The sequence below is a fragment of the Schistocerca americana genome, chromosome 8 (genome assembly GCF_021461395.2).
Source record: "Schistocerca americana isolate TAMUIC-IGC-003095 chromosome 8, iqSchAmer2.1, whole genome shotgun sequence".
In the NCBI taxonomy this organism is placed as follows: Eukaryota; Metazoa; Arthropoda; class Insecta; order Orthoptera; family Acrididae; genus Schistocerca; species Schistocerca americana.
In genome coordinates, this window is record NC_060126.1 from 483,615,347 (window position 1) to 483,636,516 (window position 21,170).

General features: G+C 43.7%; 1 protein-coding gene across 1 annotated transcript in view; it reads left to right on the forward strand.

The window, feature by feature from the left end:
• LOC124545931 (glucose dehydrogenase [FAD, quinone]-like) overlaps window positions 1-21,170 on the forward strand; it is a 522,628-nt gene that overhangs the window by 478,128 nt on the left and 23,330 nt on the right. Inside the window, exon 7 of the mRNA XM_047124891.1 lies at window positions 3,353-3,550. Coding sequence (XP_046980847.1) covers window positions 3,353-3,550 — 198 coding nt within the window. The remainder of the gene's footprint in view (window positions 1-3,352; window positions 3,551-21,170) is intronic.

Consider the following 21,170-nt stretch of genomic DNA (forward strand, 5'->3'; position numbering starts at 1 on the left):
TAATCATGTACAGTTTCTACATTCTTGCCAACTCTTCCTGCAATACCGCAGCACGAACATCCTGTTTCTCGTAATCCTATTACACAGCATCGTTCGAACTCAGTGAGTTGTTGTTGATGGTGTTTTTGTCGCATTAGGGGGGACGTAGGCAAAATTGGTCAAAAATAAAAAAAAATTGCCACCAGATAGTCATGTAGCGTATTAGAAATACTGTCTCCAATTTTCAGAGATTAATTAGATCTACAAATGATAAAAAAGCTGTCTTGTTTCAATCACTGCGCAACGCCACGCCTACTTTTCTAGACGACACTCTTCTTGTCTGCGATGTTTTATTACTTCCTGCTGTCATAAAAGCATCGAAAGAGTATAGAACGCTTGGACCCGTTTACACCGTGTTATCTTAGACTTCCGCTGGCTATTTTTGGCAGCTGTTATTGTCTGTGGTGCAGAAATATAAACATTTCAATTCTACTGTTAGTGTGTGAATTATGACTGTGTTCAAGCCTTTTTTGTATGATTTACCTTTTAAAATGTCAAGATATACTGGTAAATTGTTTACGAAAAGGGGCTTAAGCTCTCCATTTACGTGTGAATAAACAGTTTCTACAAGTGAGCGAACATAATTCAGTGGAAGATAAGTGAAGCTAAGGCGACGAGCAGTTCACAGAAGAAACTTGGAACTGGTATAGGGTTTGTCGACTAAAGACGAATTGAATAGTGGCTTTCGGATAATTGATCTAGAAATTACATGTTCTGTTATTATTATCATCAACATTAAGGTTCTACGGGTATACTGTCGGTTCATAGTGTCCATAGAACCGGCAGTATACCCGTGGTCTGTTCGAGCAAAAAATACGCCGGGAGAAACTGAAGTATCACGTTAAGGTTCTAGTTCATGGTGTAAACCTTTATAAAATCTTTTATGTGCATTTCCCGGAACTTTCGCTTTTCAGTACATCCGTAACATTTTCCCCTGAACCACTGGAGATAGAAAAGTGATATTTTCTGTAGACTTTGTTCATAGTATAACACAGCTTCCTGTGGTAAAAATTTTACCTAAGTGTATTTCTGTCAAAATTATTTACTTTTCTGAGAAATTGAAATTGCTTTGTTTCATACGCATTATTTTTAATACAAGTTGTAATAGCTCTAAACTGATATTAAAAAAGCTGTTCCACGCATTTGCGTATCTGATTACTAAGAAGTTGTAAGTAAAGTAATTTTTGGGAAAATGTTCCTTGTGTGATAGCATCCGTTGCGAAAATTTCCAACGGTGCCAGGATCAAATTTTTTGAGAAAAAATTTGAACTAATTCCAGAATGTAGACCATAACATAATTACCTCACGTGCAAAATTTGGTTCTATTATCTTTCAAATACCAAAAACTGTGTTAGATTGTGCAAACACGTCCATTTTCTCCTATGTTCCCCCTTAAAGGCACTCTCGACGAACATCAGCTCACCACGATAAATCCCAGAGGTAACTCAAGCTCACGACCGTTACAGCGTGTATTTAAGGTAAACCTGATTTGCATCCTCGCAGTGGTGCTACTTGCCGCACTCTTATATCACTGGCACGAAATCTGAATAGATATAATCTATCAGATGTAGAAAGACGCCTACCAACTTTTGCTTAAGTCAAACAGCTCCTTTTTGGTGTTGCGAGTTTTTTTTCCTCCAATGTACTGGGTGATCAAAAAGTCAGTATAAATTTGAAAATTGAATAAATCACGGAATAATGCAGATAGAGAGGTACAAATTGATACACATGCTTGAAATGACAGGATTTTATAAGAACAAAAAACAAAAAATACAAAACTTCAAAAAGTATCTGACAGATGGCGCTTCATCTGATCAGAATAGCAATGATTAGCATAACAACATAAGACAAATCAAAGATGATGTTCTTTACAGGAAATGCTCAATATGTCCACCATCATTCCTCAACAATAGCTGTAATCAAGGAATAATGTTTTGGACAGCACTGTAAAACATGTCCGGAGTTATGGTGAGGCATTGGCGTCGGATGTTGTCTTTCAGCATCCCCAGAGGTGTCGGTCGATCACGATACACTTGCGACTTCTGGTAACCCCAAAGCCAATAATCGCACGCACTGAGGTCTGGGGACCTGGGAGGCCAAGCGTGACGAAAGTGGCGGCTGAGCACACGATCATCACCAAACGACGCGCGCAAGAGATATTTTACGCGTCTAGCAATATGGGGTGAAGCTCCATCCTGCATAAACATCGTACGTCCCAGCAGGTGTTTATCAGCCAGGCTGGGGATGATGCGATTCTGTAGCATATCGGCGTACCTCTCACCCGTCACGGTAGCAGTTACAAAACCAGAACCACACATTTCGTCGAAGAAAAAAGGCCCGATAACGGTAGATGTGGTAAATCTAACCCATACCGTGTCTTTCTCGTCTTGCAATGCAGTTTCCACGACAGTTCTAGGTTTTTCGGTAGCCCAGATTCTGCAGTTGTGGGCGTTGACAGGCCCTCGGAGCGTGAAATGGCTTCGTCGGTCCACAACATGTTACTCAACCAATCGTCATCTTCTGCCATCTTTTGAAACGCCCACACCGCAAATGTCCACCGCTTCACTAAATCGCCAGGTAACAGTTCATGATGCCGATGGATTTTGTATGGATAGCATCGGAGGGTACGCCTCAGTGCCAACCAAACAGTAGTGTATAGAATGCCGGTGCGACGTGCGACTCCACGAGCGCTGACTTCCCCGTGGATAGACGAACCCGCTACAGTCTCCATTTCTTCCTGAACTGGCTCAGCAGGGTTACGGCTTGTGCTCGGTCGGCCACTACGGGGTCTATAGTCTAAACAACCCGTGGCTTCGAACTTCGAAATCATTCTCGCCACAGCTGCATTTATCAACGGACCTTCACGCGTTCGAATCCCCTTTCCTATGGCGATAGGATCGTAACGCTGAACTACCACATTCCCCATTCTGATAATACAGCTTCACTAAAAGCGCCTTTTCAGGTAACGTCAGCATGCTGCGACTGGTGGCGCATCTGATTCTGTCTCTCATTACGGCTCCTTTTATACACGATTGTCATGCGCAGTCTCTGACGTTTTGCTGTGCAGCGCCATCTGTCGGACATTTTGTGAACTTAGTTTTTTTTTTGTTCTAAAAAAAATCCATGTCATTCGAAGCATGTGTGTCAATTTGTACCTCTCTATCTGCATTATTCCGTGGTTTATTGAGTTTTCAAAGTTATACTGACTTTTTGATCACCCGGTATTTACTGCGTCAGTTCGCTGCGGCAGAGTGAAATGTGTCAAGTTCGAGTTTTCCAGACTTGTAACTAAATGCTGTTCTTGTGGTTGCAGGAGCTGGGCATCCCAGTGCTGGCGAACCTGTCCGTGGGCTACAACCTGCAGGACCACGTGGGCATCGGCGGCATCACCTTCATGGTGAACGAGACGGGCGTCGGCCTGACGGAGGAGCAGCTGCGGGCGCTGCCCAACCTGGCGGCCTGGATCACCAGGGGCCAGGGGCCGCTCACCGTGCTGGGCGGTGCGGAGGCGGTCAGTACCACCGGCACTCTGGGTCTCCCAGCTCTAACCTAGCGGCACAAAACTCCCAACACGAGAGCTGCCCAACTGGGCTGTATTTATAGCCGAATCCCAGTGCTTGGTGGTCAGTATCACGAGCATATTGAGTCTCCCACCAATAAATTCCTGATCCGGGAGCATTCGCGTGTGCTTGTCGAGGTGATCACCTGGCTCATAAAGGCAGAGGCTACTAATCATGCTGACTGAAGCTTAGGTGTTCAGCACAGCCAGTATCATGAACACCTTAGCACATGTTCTCTCATCCTGTCCCTTCTTCTCGCCAATGTTTTCCTTGTGTTTCTTCCCTCGCTGATTCTGTACAGAAGTTCCTCATTCCTTTCCTTACCAGTCAACCTGATTTTCGACATTCTTCTGCAGCACCACTACTCGGACGCTTATATTCTCTTCTGTACCAGCTTCCTATTGTCCATAGTTCACTATCTTACAATGTTGTGCTCCTGTGCTCCAAACATACATTTTCAGAAATTTCTCCCTCATATTAAGGTTCAAATGGCTCTGAGCACTATGCGACTTAACTTCTGAGGTCATCAGTCGCCTAGAACTAATTAAACATAACTAACCTAAGACATCACACATATCCATGCCCGAGGCAGGATTCGAACCTGCGAGCGTAGCGGTCGCTCGGTTCCAGACTGTAGCGCCTACAACTGCACGGCCACTCTGGCGGGCCCTCATATTAAGGCCTATGTTTGATATGAGGAGACTTCTCTTGGCCAGGAATGCTCTCTTTTGTCTGGAATTCCCCTTTGGTAAGTGGTAGTCTCCTTTTGACGTCTCCTTGCTTCGTCAGCTAAGCTTTATTGTGCTCCAAAGATGGCATAATTCCTTAGCCTCATCTACATCGTGACCACCAATATCGATGTTAAGTTTCTCGCTGTTCTCATTTCTGATACTTTTCATTGCTTTTGTCTTTTTTCAATCTACCCTCAATCCAAATTTTGTTCTCATTAGACTGTTCATTCCATTCAACAGATCCTGTAATTCTTCTCCATTTTCACTGTGGATAACAATGTCATCAGCGAACCTTATCGTTGCTGTTCTTTCACCGTAACTATTAATTCCACTCTTGTATCTTTCTTTTACTTCTGTCATTGTTCCCTCGACAAATAGACTGAACAGCAAGGGACAAGGATTGCATCCCTCTCTCACATCGTTTTTATTCCCAGCACTTCCTTCTTCGTCTCCCAGACTTATTGCTCTCTTTTGATTCTTGTAGGTATTGTACACTGAGTTACTGGATACCTCCTAATACTCCCAGCTCTTCGTTCTTGGTCTTACAGGCTTATTGCAATCTTTTGTTTCTTGTATCTTTTGTACACTGAGTTATTGGATACCTCCTAATATCACGTCAGACATCCTTTACCCGGGGTAGTGCAGCAGCTCCACGTGGTATGGACTCAACAAGTCGTTGGAAGTTCCCTGTAGAAATACTGACCCATGCTACCTCTATACTCGTCCATCAGTGCGAAAGTGTTACCGCTGCAGGATTTTGTGCACAAACTGACCTCTCGATTATGTCTCTTAAATTTTGGTGGGATTCATGTCAGGTGATATGCGTGGCCGAATCATTCGTTCGAATTATTCAGAATGTCCTTCAAATTGCGTAGAACTGTGGTCTGGTAACATAGCACATTGTCATCCATAAAAATACCCTCGATGTTTGGGTAAATGAAATCCATGAATGGATGAAAATTGTCTCAAAGGAGACGAACAGATCCATTTCTATTCAACGATCCGTTCAGCTGGAGCAGAGGACCCAGTCCATTCCATGTAAATACAGCCCACATCGTTGTGGAGCCACCATCAGTATCCACAGTGCTTTGTTTTCAACTTTGGTCCATGGTCACGTGGGGCCTGAGCCACACTCGAACCCTACCATCAGCTCTTACTAACTGACCAGCGCATGGATTTCCAGTCGTCTAGAGTCCATCCGACACGGTCACAAGCCCAGGAGAGGCGCTGGCGCTGCAAGTGATGAACAGCTCTCACGTCGGTTGTCTGTTACTACAGCCCACTAATGGCAAATTTTACCACAGGGTCATAACAAATATGTTGGTCGTAAGTCCTACATTGATTTCATTGATTATTTCACACAGTGTTGTTTGTCTCAATACCAGAGAAGGAAAGCTGCTACTCACCATATAGCGGAGATGCTGAGTCACGATAGGCACAACAAAAAGATTCACACAATTGTAGCTTTCGGCCACAAAGGCCTTTGTCAGCAGTAGACACACATAGACACACGCACACACACACTCACGCAAATACAACTTGCATACACGTCCGCAGTCTCAGGGAACTGAAACCACAGTGCGAGCAGCACCACCACTGTATGATGGGAGTGGCGACTGGGTAGGCGTAAGGAGGAGGGTGGGGTGGGGAGGGGGAGGGGTGGTATGGTGGGAGTGCCGTACAGTGAAGTGTTACAGCTTAGACAGAGAGAAGGTGCAGAGGGGGGAGGGGGTAAGTAGCAGAAAGGAGAAAAATAAAAAGAAATTAAAAGACTGGGTGTGGCGGTGAAATGACGGCTGAGTAGTGCTGGAATGGGAACAGGGAGGGGGCTGGATGGGTGAGGACTGTGACTAATGAAGGTTGAGGACAGGAGGGTTACGGGAACGTAGGATGTATTGCAGTGAAAGTTCCCACCTGCGCAAATCAGAAAAGCTGGTGTTGGTGGGAAGGATCCATATGGCACAGGCTGTGAAGCAGTCATTGAGATGAGAGATATCATGTTTGACAGCGTATTCAGCAACAGGGTGGTGCACTTGTTTTTTGGCCACAGTTTGTTGGTGGCCATTCATATGGACAGACAGCTTGTTGGTTGTCATGCCTACATACAATGCAGCACAGTGGTTGCGGCTTAGATTGTAAATCACATGACTGGTTTCACAAGTAGCCCTGCCTTTGATTGGGTAGGTGATTTCAGTGACTGGACTGGAGTAGGTGGTGGTAGGAGGATGTATGGGACAGGTCTTGCATCCAGGTCTACTACAGGGGTATGAGCCATGAGGTGAGGGATTGGGAGCACGGGTTGTGTAAGGATAGACGAGTATATTGTGTAAGTTCAGTGGACGCCAGAATACAACAGTAGGAGGGGTGGGAAGGATAGTGGGCAGGACATTTCTCATTTCAGGGCATGATGAAAGGTAATCGAAACCCTGGTGGAGAATGTAGTTCAGTTGCTCCAGTCCCGAATGGTTCTGAGTTACGAGGGGAATGCTCCTCTGCGGCCGGGCTGTGGGCCTTTGGGAGGTGGTGGGAGACTGGAAAGATAAGGCACGGGAGATTCGTTTTTGTACAAGGATGGGAGGATAATTACGGTCAGTGAAGGCTTTAGTGAGACCCTCAGTATATTTTGAGAGAGACTGCTCGTCACTGCAGATGCGACGACCACGGGTGGCTAGGCTGTACGGAAGGGACTTCTTGGTATGGAATGGGTGGCAGCTGTCGAAGTGGAGGTATTGCTGGTGGTTGGTAGGTTTGATATGGACGGAGGTACTGGTGTAGCCATCTCTGAGGCGGAGGTCAACATCTAGGAAGATGGCTTGTTGGGTTGAGTAGGACCAGGTGAAGCAAATGGGGGAGAAGTTGCTGAAGTTCTGGAGAAATGTGAATAAGGTGTCCCCACCTTCAATCCAGATAGGAAAGATGTCATCAGTGAATATGAACCAGGTGAGGGGTTTAGGATTCTGGGTTTTTGTCTGTTAGCGCTGAAAACTCTGCTCTCGGTCGTTAAGTGAAGGCTGTCGGCCACTGCGTTGTCCATGGTGACAGGCAATGCCTGAAATTTATTATTCTCAACGCACTCTTGACGCTTTGCATCTCGAAATGTTGAATTTTCCAACGATTTTCTTAACGGAATGTCCCATTCGACCAGCTCCAACTAGCATTCCGCGATCAAAGTCTTTTAATGCTCGGCCTGAAGTCATTATCACGTCGAAAACCGTTTCACATGATTCACCTGAGTAAAAATGAGAGCTCCGTCATTGCACTGCCCTTTTGTACCTCTTGTACGCGATACGATCAACCGTCCTCTGTATATTTGTATATCGCTATCCCACAACTTTTATCACCTCAGTCTGTGCCACTTGTCTTTCCCTGTAGCTAACTCCTATTTTTCTGAGAATTTCAAACCTCTTGCACCATTTCGCAAGGTCAAACGCTTTTTCTAGATCGAAAAATTCAATGAAAGTTTCTTAATTTTTCCTGTCTTGCTTCCATTATCAAACCCAAAGTCAGAGCTGATCGTTATTTAAAAGATCCTCAATTTTGTTTTCCATTCTTCTGTATATTAGCCTTGTCAGCAGGTTGAATGCATGAGATGTTAAGCTGACTGTGCGACACTTTTAGCACTTTTTTACCCTTGCTGTCCTCTGAATTGTGTGGATGGCATATTTTCGAAAGTCTGACGGTACGTCGACAATCTCATACATCCTTTATGCCTTCGGCAACAGTCGTTCTGTTGCGACCTCCCTCAATGAATTTATAAATTGCGATGGAGTGTTGTATATCCCTTCCGTCTTATTTGATCTTGCCAGTAGCCTCGCCGCAGTGGTAACACCGGTTCCCGGTGGCTCACCGACGTTAAGAGCTGTCGCACTGGTCGTGGGTGACCATCCAGTCTCCCGAGCGCTGTTGGCAAGCGGGGTGCACTTAGCTCTAGTGAGGCAAACCGAGGGGCTCCTTGATTGAGAAGTAGCCGCTCCGGTCTTGTAAACTGACAAACGGCATGGAGAGCGTTGGGTCGACGGCATGCCGCTTCATATCCCCATCCAATGACGCCTGTGAGATGAGGATGACACGGCGGCCGGTCGGTACAGTTGGGCCTTCAAGGTCTGTTCGGGAGGAGTTCAGTTTATTCTTATTTGATCTTAAGTCGTCAAAAGCTTTTTAAAACTCCGGTTCTAATTTTGGATCCCCTCTCTCTTCTATATTGGGTCCTGTTTCTTCTTCTGTCACATCATCAGACAACTCTCCCCCTTATAGAGGCCTTCAATATACTCTTTCCACCTGTCCGTTCTCTCCTCTGCATTTAACAGTTGACTTCCCATTGTACTCTTAAAGATACAGTCCTTGATTTTAATTTCATCGCAGGTTGTTTTGCTTTTTCTGTATTCTGAGTCTGTTCTTCCGGTAGTCAATTCTTTACGATTACTTTACTTTTTTCCCGAAGGTCTTACACCCTGTGTGCCATTCACTTCCTATTTCTTTCATTCCTAGGTGATTTATATTGCTGTATTCCGATATTCCCCTAAATATTTTTGTACTTCCTCCATTTGTCAATCAGTTTAAGTATTTCATCTGTTACCTTCCTTGTGTCTACGACTGTTCAGTCATCTGTGATTGCCCTTTTTTGAGGTGTCCACTCTTCATCAATTCATTACCTGTTGTGATTTCCCTTATCGTAGTAATCACGTCCTTAGCGAATTTCAAATGCGTGTTAACATACCTCAGTACTTCTGCATCCAACTTCCTTCCAGACTGATTCTCACGTGCGATTCTCTTCAAATTCAGTCTACTGTTCATTATTACTGAAGTCTGTTCTGAGTCAGTATCTGCTCCTAGATATGCTTTACAATCCAGTAACAGGTGTCAGAATCTCTGTCTGACCGTGACGTAATTCAGCTAGAAATGGTTCAAATGGCTCTAAGCACTATGGGGCTTAACATCTGAGTTCATCAGTCCCCTAGACGTAGAACTACTTAAACCTAACTAACCTTAGGACATCACACACATCCATGCCCGAGGCAGGATTCGAACCTGCGACCGTAGCAGCAGCGTGGTTCCGGATTACCATCTAAAATTTATTAGTGGGACTTTGTCATTCTCATTACTGCCCCCTAGGCTATATTCCGTAACTGTTTCTTGTAAATCTTTCTCAGCAACCGCGGTTCAATTCCTCATGATTATTAGATTTTCATCTCCTTTTATATACTGAATTACACGTTCAATATCTTCATATACTTTCTCTCTCTCTCTCTTCATCTTCAGCTGGTGATTTCGGCATGTATATCTGAACTACAGTTGTCACTGTCGGTTTGCTGTCGATTCTGATGAGAAGAAACCTACGGCTAAACTGTTCACAGTAACTCACTCGCTGCCCTACCTTCCTATTCATAACGGCTCCTACTCCCGTTATACCATTTTCTGCTGATGTTGATATTATCCTATCTACGTCTGGCTGTTAATGCTTATCTTCTTTTCATTTGACTTCACTGACCCCCACTGCATCTAGATTGAGCCTTTGCATTCCCCTTTTGAGATTTTCTAGTTTACCTATCAGGTTCAGACTTCTGACATTCCACGGCTCCATTCGTAGAACATTATCGTTATGTTGGTTATTCAGTCTTTTTCTCATGTTTTGCAGTTCCCTCTTGAAGATCCGCACGGAGGACTAATCCGGAATCTTTTGCCAATAAAGAGATCATCATAAGAGTTTTTTGGTTACAAGTTACAAGTCCTGTGGGTACACATTTTGTGCCTCTAGTGCAGTGGTTTCTGTTGCCTTCTGCATCTTCATACCATGATCATTTCTTATTCTTCCGCTTTAGCGGCAGTTTCCACCCCAATGACAAGAGAGTGCCCCAAACCTCTGTCAGCTCCTCCTCCGTCTTTCACAAGGCCGTTGGGTGAGTTCTTATGCCGTAAGTCTTCGAACGCCATAGCTCCTGATGTTTGTTCATAGTTTAAGCTGTGACTTGATTCGGACTAATGACCCATGACGTTTTTATTACTAGTCAAAGACCCTACCCCTAGTCCACGGGATCGCTCTAAAACAAGAACTACGAGGTGCGACAATAAAGTAATGAGACTGACGTGAAAAAAAAGTTGCTTACCGTTTTAGTGAAGTTTAGTGTTGTCTCCTCCAAAGTAGTTCCTTTCTGATTGCACACACTTTTTCCAACGCTTCTGCCATTGATGGTAACATTTCTGGAACTCATCTTCTGTAATATCCTCCAAGACCCTCGTCACAGCTTTTTGGACATCTTGTGTTGTTTGAAAATGGTGTCCCTTGACCGCCGTTTTGACTCTTGGAAATAGAAAAACGTCGCACCTCCTTAGTTTGGCTGCAGATTTACTCTTATAAAATTTTATGGCACCTTACCTGTTAGAGGCGGCATGAAGGCAACATCTCTATTTGTTAGAGCCTTCATAATCTTACATTTACATTAGAAAGTTCTGCATAGTCAAAATTATTATTGGTATTAATATTAATATTGTTGATGGTAGTAGTAATGGATTATTGGTGCTTAGTACTATCATTCCAAATGGTATTAAGTTTGTACTGCTAGTGGCGTTACTGTAAATGTTCCTGCCTTATATGTATTATGTCTTGGCTAAAGTAATCTTTTCAGTATTGTTATTCAAGTATTATTTTAATTATTTTAAAACACAAAAAATGTCTTCAGAATGAGGGTCTTAAGTCGTGCTTACATAGCCCAATCTGTGAGGTACTAGCCCGCGAAAGGAAAAGGTCTCAGGTTCGACCCCAGGTACGGCACACACTTTTAATCTGCAGAGGAGATTTCTGTTACATTTCATCTTGGTCTGGCAGAGATCCCGAAATAAGATATTAGATTGTAAGGCATACCCAGGGGCAGATATAGACTCAGATAGCAATTTAGTAATTATGAGGAGTAGGCTGTAGTCTTAGGAACCAGTAAGGACGAATCAGTCCGCAAAGAAGTGGGATGCGGTAGTACTAAGGGTGACGAAGTACGCTTGAGTTCTCTGAGATTATAGATAGTGTTATAACGAATAGCTCAGTAGGCATTTCAGTTGAAGAGGAATGGACATCTCTAAAAAGGGCAATCACAGAAATATGAAACAGAAACATAAGTACAAGGAAGGTAGGTAACAGAAGAAATCCTTCGGTTGATCGATGAAGGAACGGAGTACAAAAATGTTCAGGAAAACGAAGTAATACAGAGATATAAGTCGCTTAGGAATGAAATAAATAGGAAGTGCAGGGAAGCTAAGGCGAAACAGCTACATGAAAAATGTGAAGAAATCTAAAATGAAATGATTGTCGGATTGACTGACTCAGCATATACAAAAGTCAAAGCAATCTTTGGTGAAATTAAAAACAAGAGCTGTAGTATTGAGAGTGCCATGAAAATTACACTGATAAATGCAGAAGAGGATGGGACAGGTGGAAAGAATACTCTGAAGGCCTCTGTGAGGGGGAAGACTTGTCTTCTGGCGTAGCAGAAGAACAAAAAGGAGTCATCAGGGAAAATATAGAGGAACCAGTATTAGAATCAGAATGTAAAACATATTTTGGTGACTTAAGATCAAGTAAGACAGAAGGGATAGACAACATTCCATCGTAATTAGTAAAATCACTGGGGAAAGTGACAACAAAACGACTGTTCAAGTTGTTGTGTAGAATATATGTGTCTCGAGATATACCATCAGATTTTTGGCAAAAAATGCCATTCACACAATTCCGAAGACAGAAAGAGCCGACAAGTGCGAGAATTATCGCACAATCAGCTTAACAGCTCACGTATCCAAATGGCTGTCAGGAATAATACACACAAGAACGGAAAATAAAATTGAGTACCTGTTAGATGATGATCAGTTCTGACATTGGCCTTGATAATGGAAAAAAAAACTGAAGAAAAATCAAGAAAATGTCGACCTGGGAAAAGTGTTCGACAGTGTCGAACGGTAGAAGATGTTCGAAACTCTGAGAGAAAGAGGAGTAATCTATAGGAAAAGACGGGTAATGTATAATATGTGCTAAAACCAAGAGGGTACAAGACTGGAAGACCAAGAGCGAAGTGCTCGGATTAGAAACAGCGCAAGAAAGGGATGTAGTCTTTCGCCCCTACTGTTCAATCTATGCTTCGAAGAAGCAATGACGGCAGTAAAAGAAAGGTTAAAGAGCGGGATAAAAATTCAGGCTGAAAGGATTTCAATGATAAGAATCGATGATGACATAGCTATCCTCAGAGAAAGTGGAGAAGAACTACAGGATCTGTTGAATGGGATGGATAGTCTAATGAGTACAGAATAGGGACTGAGAGTAAGTCGAAGAAAGACTAAAGTAGTGAGAAGTAGCAGAAATAGCAACAGCGAGAAACTTCACCTCAGAATCGGGGATCATGAAGTAGACGAAGTTAAGGAGTTCTCTATCTAGGCTATAAAATAACCTGTGATGGACGGAACAAGGAGGACATAAATTAGAAGTCTACTAGTATCAAAGATAGGCCTTAATTTGACGAAGAAATTTTGGAGAATCTACGTTTGGGGGCACAGCATTGTATGACAGGGAGACACAGATTGTGGGAAAACCGGAACAGAGGAGAATCGAAGCATTTTAGATGTGGTGCTACCGAAGAATTTGGTAATTAGGTGGACTGATAAGGTAAGGAAAGAAGAAGCTCCCCGCAGAATCGACAAGGAAAGGAAGATATGGAAAACACTGACAAGAATAAGGGACACGATGGTAGGACATCTGTTAAGACATCAAGGACCACTTCCACGGTACTAGATGGAGCTGTAAAGGATAAAAACTGTAGAGAGAGACAGAGATTGGAATACATCCAGCAAATAATTGAGGACGCAGGTTGAAAGTGCTGCTCTGAGATGAAAAGGCTGGCACAGGAGAAGAATTCGTGGCGAGCGACGTTAGACTAACGACTCAAAAAATAAACAAAACAGACTGCAGTTACCGTAGAGAAATGATTTAGAAGACAGGTGGAAAATGAGAAGGAAGTGAGACACTTTTGTAGCCTACGTCCGTTGTTATTAAATCTGTATTTTCAGCAAGTAGCAAAGGGAACTGAAGAGGCATTTGGAAGTTAATTAAAGTGCAGGGAGAAGGAATTAAAAACATGACACTTCCTGGTGACATTTTAATTTTCATTTCAGAAAAAGAAAAACTTACTGTCGTCGAATGTACAATTAACTCGTAGGAAGTCTTTTATGTGAAGATATTTGTCTGGAGCGTAGCGTCGTACGGAAGTGAAACGTGGACGATAAACATTTCAGACAAGAAGAAAACAGGAGCTTTTGACATGTGGTGCTACACAAAATGCTGAAAATAGATAGGTGGATCGAATGGCTAATTATGAGGTGCTGAATGGAATTCAGGAGAAGAATGTATGGGACAACTTTCCTGATGGAGGGAAGTGTAGGAGCTAAAACGTGTAGGGCGTGGCCAGTATTTGATACAGTATCCAGGTTAAAGTGGTTGTAAGGTTCCAACAGTTATGCAGAGATGAAGATGATTTCGTGGCATAGACTGCGTCAAACTAGTTATTTGACTGAGGACCACAACAGCAGCAGCAACAACAACAACACCAACAATAACAACCAACATCTTGAGTTAATGAAACTGCATTATCAAACTCCTAAGAAAAACAGGGAATGAAGACCGTGACCTTATTAGTATAAACAAGTAAATATTGAAATTACATTACTTTATCCTTCACAGAGAACCATAAATAATAAGATGCATTAATTGTAATACAGATCTGTGCTGCGGTGTAAGTAAATGACGTCTTCGATCAAAAATGAGCATTTGGAGCATTCACTATAACTCAGGCTCGCCATAAGCGAGCTTCAGCTATAGGAATGCAAAGTGAGGCCGTTACAAATTTTAAACAAAGTCGTGAGTTGCCAATTTACATACGGCGACCTCAGTGTACATAAACACCATGCACAGGCCGTGCATTCAAGGTGGGTCTGAGTTTACACAGGAGACATTAGAGTCGCGAAGGAGGAGTAAATGATAAGGAGTTAACATACCAAGTATCAGATAGAGACTGAAGATTCATTCCGTTCCACAGCGCCCGTGTGGGCTGGAGACGACCACACGCGACCTCCTGTTGATTTGGCGCTCTCGTGCGGTCGTTTGCTGGCGACTGACTGGCGCCAGCGCCGCCGCTACTGACTGGCGCCACCCGACAGCAGTTCCATAGCTCTCGGCGGCTTACGTGTGCGTAAATTCCCGCCAGCCGCCCGTACGTCGCCAGTTTATACGAGGCTGCAGTGAACTTCCTCCACGGGCTGCGGTAGTGCCGTGGGTGGTCGATGAGAATCGTTAACGTTTACCACGTTAGCATCGGCGTTATTCGTTGTCGGACGAGTACGTGGGAAATATCTTGTCTTCTCTCCTGTCTTTTTACAATCCGGTTATGGGGGATCAAGCAAGTTTGCTAAGAAACTCACTTTGTAGAAGAAAGTCAGCGCTGCATAAGTTATACATTATTGTAAGTAGTTAGAGGAAAAGATGTGTGTGATGATTTTTGAAGAAGTACCAGTACGCTATCGAAGTTCATTTCTGAAACGATGGCAAGGGTATTACCATCAGGACCTCCTGACAGCGGATCTACATCATCTGCCCGTGCGCTGTTACAAGGAACCCCGTTGAGAGCTAGGTCGCAAGTTCAGTCTTTCGTAAGGCTCGTTTGAAAGTGTTATGTTGACAATTACGACAGCAAAGATATTAGTTGGTAACGACTCACAATGTGCATCAGGAGAGCGACAGAAAATGTGTCCGGCAGGTGCAGAGATCAATCATCTGTGGGATGTATGTACCACACTTCACAAAATAGATATCGTCGACATTCAAGAATGTTAAAAAGAAACCATTAACTTGCACCATGAACACCGAATGAAAAATGGCGCGTCGCAATGAGGACTAAGTTTTGCACCGCCAAGGTGGAAGGTGAACTCCTTGAGAGTACAAATCGTTCAGGACTTTCAGCTAGGTATCCTCTCTTCATACATACAGAATCATAATGGTGTAACGGGATGATGAGAACTGATGGAATGTGATGGCATGCGAACGAATGCGAAACAGGCTATCCTTTAAGGCGTAGCTGCAGATAACGCGATAATATGTTTTATAGGCAAGGAAACAGAAACATTCAGAGGTTGAATTTATGCAGTTGTTCCATGAGATATGAATTGCTTTGTCATACATTTTTGCTCTAAATGAGTATGATTTTTATAGGGGGACCAGCAATCAAGCAAAGTACATTATTTGACCAGATATTGGGCCAAACGCAGTGCTCATATCATGGTTGTAGTTGTCTTACGCGCATTTTTCCAATCTTGCTTGCTACAAGTATAACGTGAATATTCCCTACTGCCCTTCCAAGATCACACACACGGCATTCTTTCATATGCATTTCCTCTTCAAATCCCGATTGGTCGGAGTTGAAAATAAATTCCTTACTAAACGATGGGATGAATATGTTTATCTCATCTACGAATTTTCGAACCGATTCCGCAGTTTGCTTTGCATCGTCAAGTTGGTTATTTGTTCTAAATTTCGTTATCTTATGTCTTCCACTTCTGGGCACTGTTTTAAGTTATGCAGTCATCCGCTGCTTCCCTTGAAATCACTGTAATCAACGTCGCGCTCCGTTTGATATGTGTTAATTTTGTGATAGGTAGCTTTGTCTTCCCTAGAATATCCATAGTTTTTCTTCTGCACTGCACGGTGATATTGCTGTAGACTTATTCGAAATCAGTTCATAATTGTTTTGTACCATTCTGCTGATTATCATGTGTTGTTGTTGTTGTGGTCCTGATTCCAGAGACTGATTTGATGCAGCTCTCCATGCTAGTCTATCGTGTGCAAGGTTCTTCATCTCCCAATACCTATTGCAACCTACATCCTTCTGAATCTGCAAAGGACACTACTGGCCATTAAAATTGCTACACCATGAATAAATGCAGATGATAAACGGGTATTCATTGGTCAAATATATTATACTAGAACTGACATTTGATTGCATTTTCACGCAATTTGGGAGCATAGATCCTGAGAAATCAGTACCCAGAACAACCACGCCTGGGCATTGATACGCCTGGGCATTGAGTCAAACAGAGCTTGGATGGCGTGTGCAGGTACAGCTGCCCATGCTGCTTCAACACGATACCACAGTTCATCTAGGGTAGTGACTGGCGTATTGTGACGAGCCAGTTTCTCGGCCACCATTGACCAGACGTTTTCAGTTGGTGAGAGATCTGCAGAATATGCTGGCCAGGGCAACAGTCGAACATTTTCTGTATCCAGAAAGGCCCGTACAGGACTTGCAACATGCGGTCGTGCATTATCCTGCTGAAATGTAGGGTTTCGCAGGGATCGAATGAAGGGTAGAGCCACGATTCGTAACACATCTGAAATGTAACGTCCACTGTTCAAAGTGCCGTCAATGCGAAGAAGAGGTGACCAGGACGTGTAACCAATGGCACCCCATTCCATCACTCCAGGTGATACGCCAGTATGGCGATAACGAATACACGCTTCCAGTGTGCGTTCACCGCGATGTCGCCAAACACGGATGCGACCATCGTGATGCTGTAAACAGAAATTGGATTCATCTGAAAAAAATGACGTTTTGCCGTTCGTGGACCCAGGTTCGTCGTTGAGTACACCATTGCAGGCGCTCCTCTCTGTGATGCAGCGTCAAGGGTAACCGCAGCCGTGGTCTCCGAGCTGATAGTCCATGGTGCTGCAAACGTCGTCGAACTGTTCGTGCAGATGGTTGTTGTCTTGAAAACGTTCCCATCTGTTGACTCAAAGATCGAGACGTAGCTGCACGATCCGTTACAGCCATGCGGATAAGATGGCTGTCATCTCGACTGCTAGAGATACGAGGCCGTTGGGATCCAGCACAGCTTTCCGTATTACCCTCCTGAACCCACCGATTCCATATTCTGCTGACAGCCATTGGATCTCGACCAACGCGAGCAGCAATGTCGCGATACGATAAACCGCAATCGCGATAGGCTACAATATGACCTTTATCAAAGTCGGAAACGTGATGGTACGCATTTCTCCTCCTTATACGAGACATCACAACAAAGTTTCACCAGGCAACGCCGTTCAACTGCTGTTTGTGTGTGAGAAATCGGTTGGAAACTTTCGTCATGTCAGCACATTGTAGGTGTCGCCACCGGCGCCAACCTTGTGTGAATGCTCTGAAAAGCCAATCATTTGCATATCACTCCATCTTCTTCCTTTCGGTTAAATTTCGCGTCTGTAGCACGTCCTATTCGTGGTGTAGCAATTTTAATGGCCAGTAGTGTATATTCATCTGTTAGTCTCCCTCTATGATTTTTACCCTCCACGCTGCCTTCCAATACTAAATTGGTGGTCCCTTGATGCCTCAGAACATGTCCTGATCATCATACATGCACGTAATTACGTTTAGTACCTGCTCCTTGGACAACGATTGTGCTTTAGTAAGTTTCACTGGAGACGGGATCTGTGGCTCTCTGTCCAACATGGATGGTTAATTACATGGCTCGACAACACTTTCAATACCACTTTCACCATGTTAGACACGTACCGTCGTCATTGTACCCGTCATGTACGCTGTCCGCACAGTCCAGCGTATACGAAACCACGCGTCCCACTAACTCATCTCGCAGGAACGCTAATATTTCATCTGCCACTTCTTTCGCACTCTCCAAAATTCCTTGAGTTCCTTTCTGACGAAATGTCTATTTCAGCAACTGTTGATGTAGACACAATGCAATGTTTGCTTTATTTATCGTTGCCATTGCCCTGCTTTGTATCAACACCATTAGTACTGAAGCACTGTTGTGAGTTACTCGTCGACTAAGTAGTTCAACTACGCTCCGTAGCCACATGCAGTGCTCCTGTGCCGCCCGCTGTTGCCATTAGCAGCCAATATTGTGGTTGCATGGTAGACAATATGCGGGGCGTCAAATGCCGTTAAGGTATTTTGCGACCTAGCACTTAAGGGGGTCGTCGTTAGTAATGTTACTGACGACAAAGCTACGCTGTTTTAGCACGTGTCAGGTACTTGACATATAGTCCTGTTTGTGAAGTACTGGCGGCCGCAAGACTGTATGTTAAACTATCTAAGTGGCAAAAACACTCAGTAACTAGCCAGACTGAATTAATATTTATTAGTCACGACATGGTACTGGAGTTGGATCCTTAGACTTTAGCTCGCAGTTTAATTACTATCTGCAGATAACCTGTACCATAATATAAAATTTGTAACACAGACAGGCTACTTTCGGAGAACTGTTGCATGAATACCAGTAGCTTGGTTCCATTCGTGCTTCACGTATTTATGATGCCGTTCTTATAATCTCATACTTGGCATTTAAAGCACAGAGCTAGCGGTGTACTCCAATATTTTATGTACGTTAGTCTCAGTAACTTCGTAACGTTCTCTGGTATAAGTGTAGGCGGCTGTTTTGTATTCAACAACTCTTTGGATTGATTCTGCACAAATTTTATGCAAAACTACAGGAATTCGTAGCCATTCTCAATAAAAATCAAATTTTCTGTGTGATTAGGCTGCCACACTTTTCTCCAACAGCCCCAGACTCGGACGTCTGGTGGTACGACGTACTTTGCTAGCGTGCCCCCTCTCATTACCTACCTTAAGACGTAGGCTTCCCAACGAAAGTGGGACTCATTTAACCCCACTGTTTCTCTTCTTCCAAAACATCCTTTTATAACTGCAAGGGATACTGGTTTTCGGCAGCCTTCAGCCACCCAGATTCGCGAGGGAGATCCCAGCGAAGGGGTCGAAATTTCAAGTTTTCTGAACGAGCTGAAGACGAATACGACGACGGGTAATCAACCAGAAGGACTTACCTTCACTGGCAAGGGTTGGTAACAGAATTCTTGAAGTAAATACGTTTGTCTGTGGATCCAAAAAACGAATGTTAGTACTTCTGCAGATTTAAATTCATTATTCTGAAATAATGAGATAGATTGTCATTCATCGATGTGACAGCCTTAACTAGTTTGTATAGTCTAATTACCAATTCAATATAGCCCTATTTTTTAAAGAAATTACCCTGTTGAATTGTTTATAATTCCTATGTCGATACACCATAAACCAGTTCAACACTAATTTTAAGGTGTTACAGGTAATAATAGTGTCCGATGCTTTTTATTGTGTTTGTATTTCTGTAGTATATGTCTCACGTAAACGACTGTGCACATTTTAGACATTCACATTAAACATAGCGATTCTTATTGTTCCCTTTGTTCCCGATGTTATCTCGATCGGTAGTGCTCTTTTTTAACAACTTCTCCACACATTTCTCTCTGCTATCTCTGTGTACCAGCTGAAATCCACATATGTGTCAGACGGAGCGCGTACACTCCACCAGATTCCAAATGCTGGTAGATTACGCCCTGAAAGGCACGGATAAAGTTAAAATGTGTGCAAAACAAGCGAGCGAACCCTCCAGAAATATCGGCCATTTAAGGATATTACTCGCTAACTACCATGCCAAAGCTCTAAGATATATTGCTCGTAAAGCTATCTTTATTTTCAGAGCGTACTTCGTTGCAGAATATACAGGGTTATTACAAATGATTGAAGCGATTTCACAGCTCTACAATAACTTTATTATTTGAGATATTTTCACAATGCTTTGCACACACATACAAAAACTCAAAAAGTTTTTTTAGGCATTCACAAATGTTCGATATGTGCCCCTTTAGTGATTCGGCAGACATCAAGCCGATAATCAAGTTCCTCCCACACTCGGCGCAGCATGTCCCCATCAATGAGTTCGAAAGCATCGTTGATGCCAGCTCGCAGTTCTGGCACGTTTCTTCGTAGAGGAGGTTTAAACACTGAAACTTTCACATAACCCCACAGAAAGAAATCGCATGGGGTTAAGTCGGGAGAGCGCGGAGGCCATGACATGAATTGCTGATCATGATCTCCACCACGACCGATCCATCGGTTTTCCAATCTCCTGTTTAAGAAATGCCGAACATCATGATGGAAGTGCGGTGGAGCACCATCTTGCTGAAAGATGAAGTCGGCGCTGTCGGTCTCCAGTTGTGGCATGAGCCAATTTTCCAGCATGTCCAGATGCTCGTGTCCTGTAACGTTTTTTTCGCAGAAGAAAAAGGGGCCATAAACTTTAAACCGTGAGATTGCACAAAACACGTTAACTTTTGGTGAATTGCGAATTTGCTGCACGAATGCGTGAGGATTCTCTACCGCCCAGATTCGCACATTGTGTTGTTCACTTCACCATTAAGAAAAAATGTTGCTTCATCACTGAAAACAAGTTTCGCACTGAACGCATCCTCTTCCATGAGCTGTTGCAACCGCGCCGAAAATTCAAAGCGTTTGACTTTGTCATCGGGTGTCAGGGCTTGTAGTAATTGTAAACGGTAAGGCTTCTGCTTTAGCCTTTTCCGTAAGACTTTCCAAACCGTCGGCTGTGGTACGTTTAGCTCCATGCTTGCTTTATTCGTCGACTTCCGCGGCCTACGCGTGAAACTTGCCCGCACGCGTTCAACCGTTTCTTCGCTCACTGCAGGCCGACCCGATGATTTCCCCTTACAGAGGCATCCAGAAGCTTTAAATTGCGCATACCATCGCCGAATGGAGTTAGCAGTTGGTGGATCTTTGTTGAACTTCGTCCTGAAGTGTCATTGCACAGTTATGACTGATGTGAGTGCATTTCAAGCGCGACATACTCTTTCTCGGCTCCTGTCGCCATTTTGTCTCACTGCGCTCTCGAGCGCTCTGGCGGCAGAAACCTGAAGTGCGGCTTCAACCGAACAAAACTTTATGAGTTTTTCTAC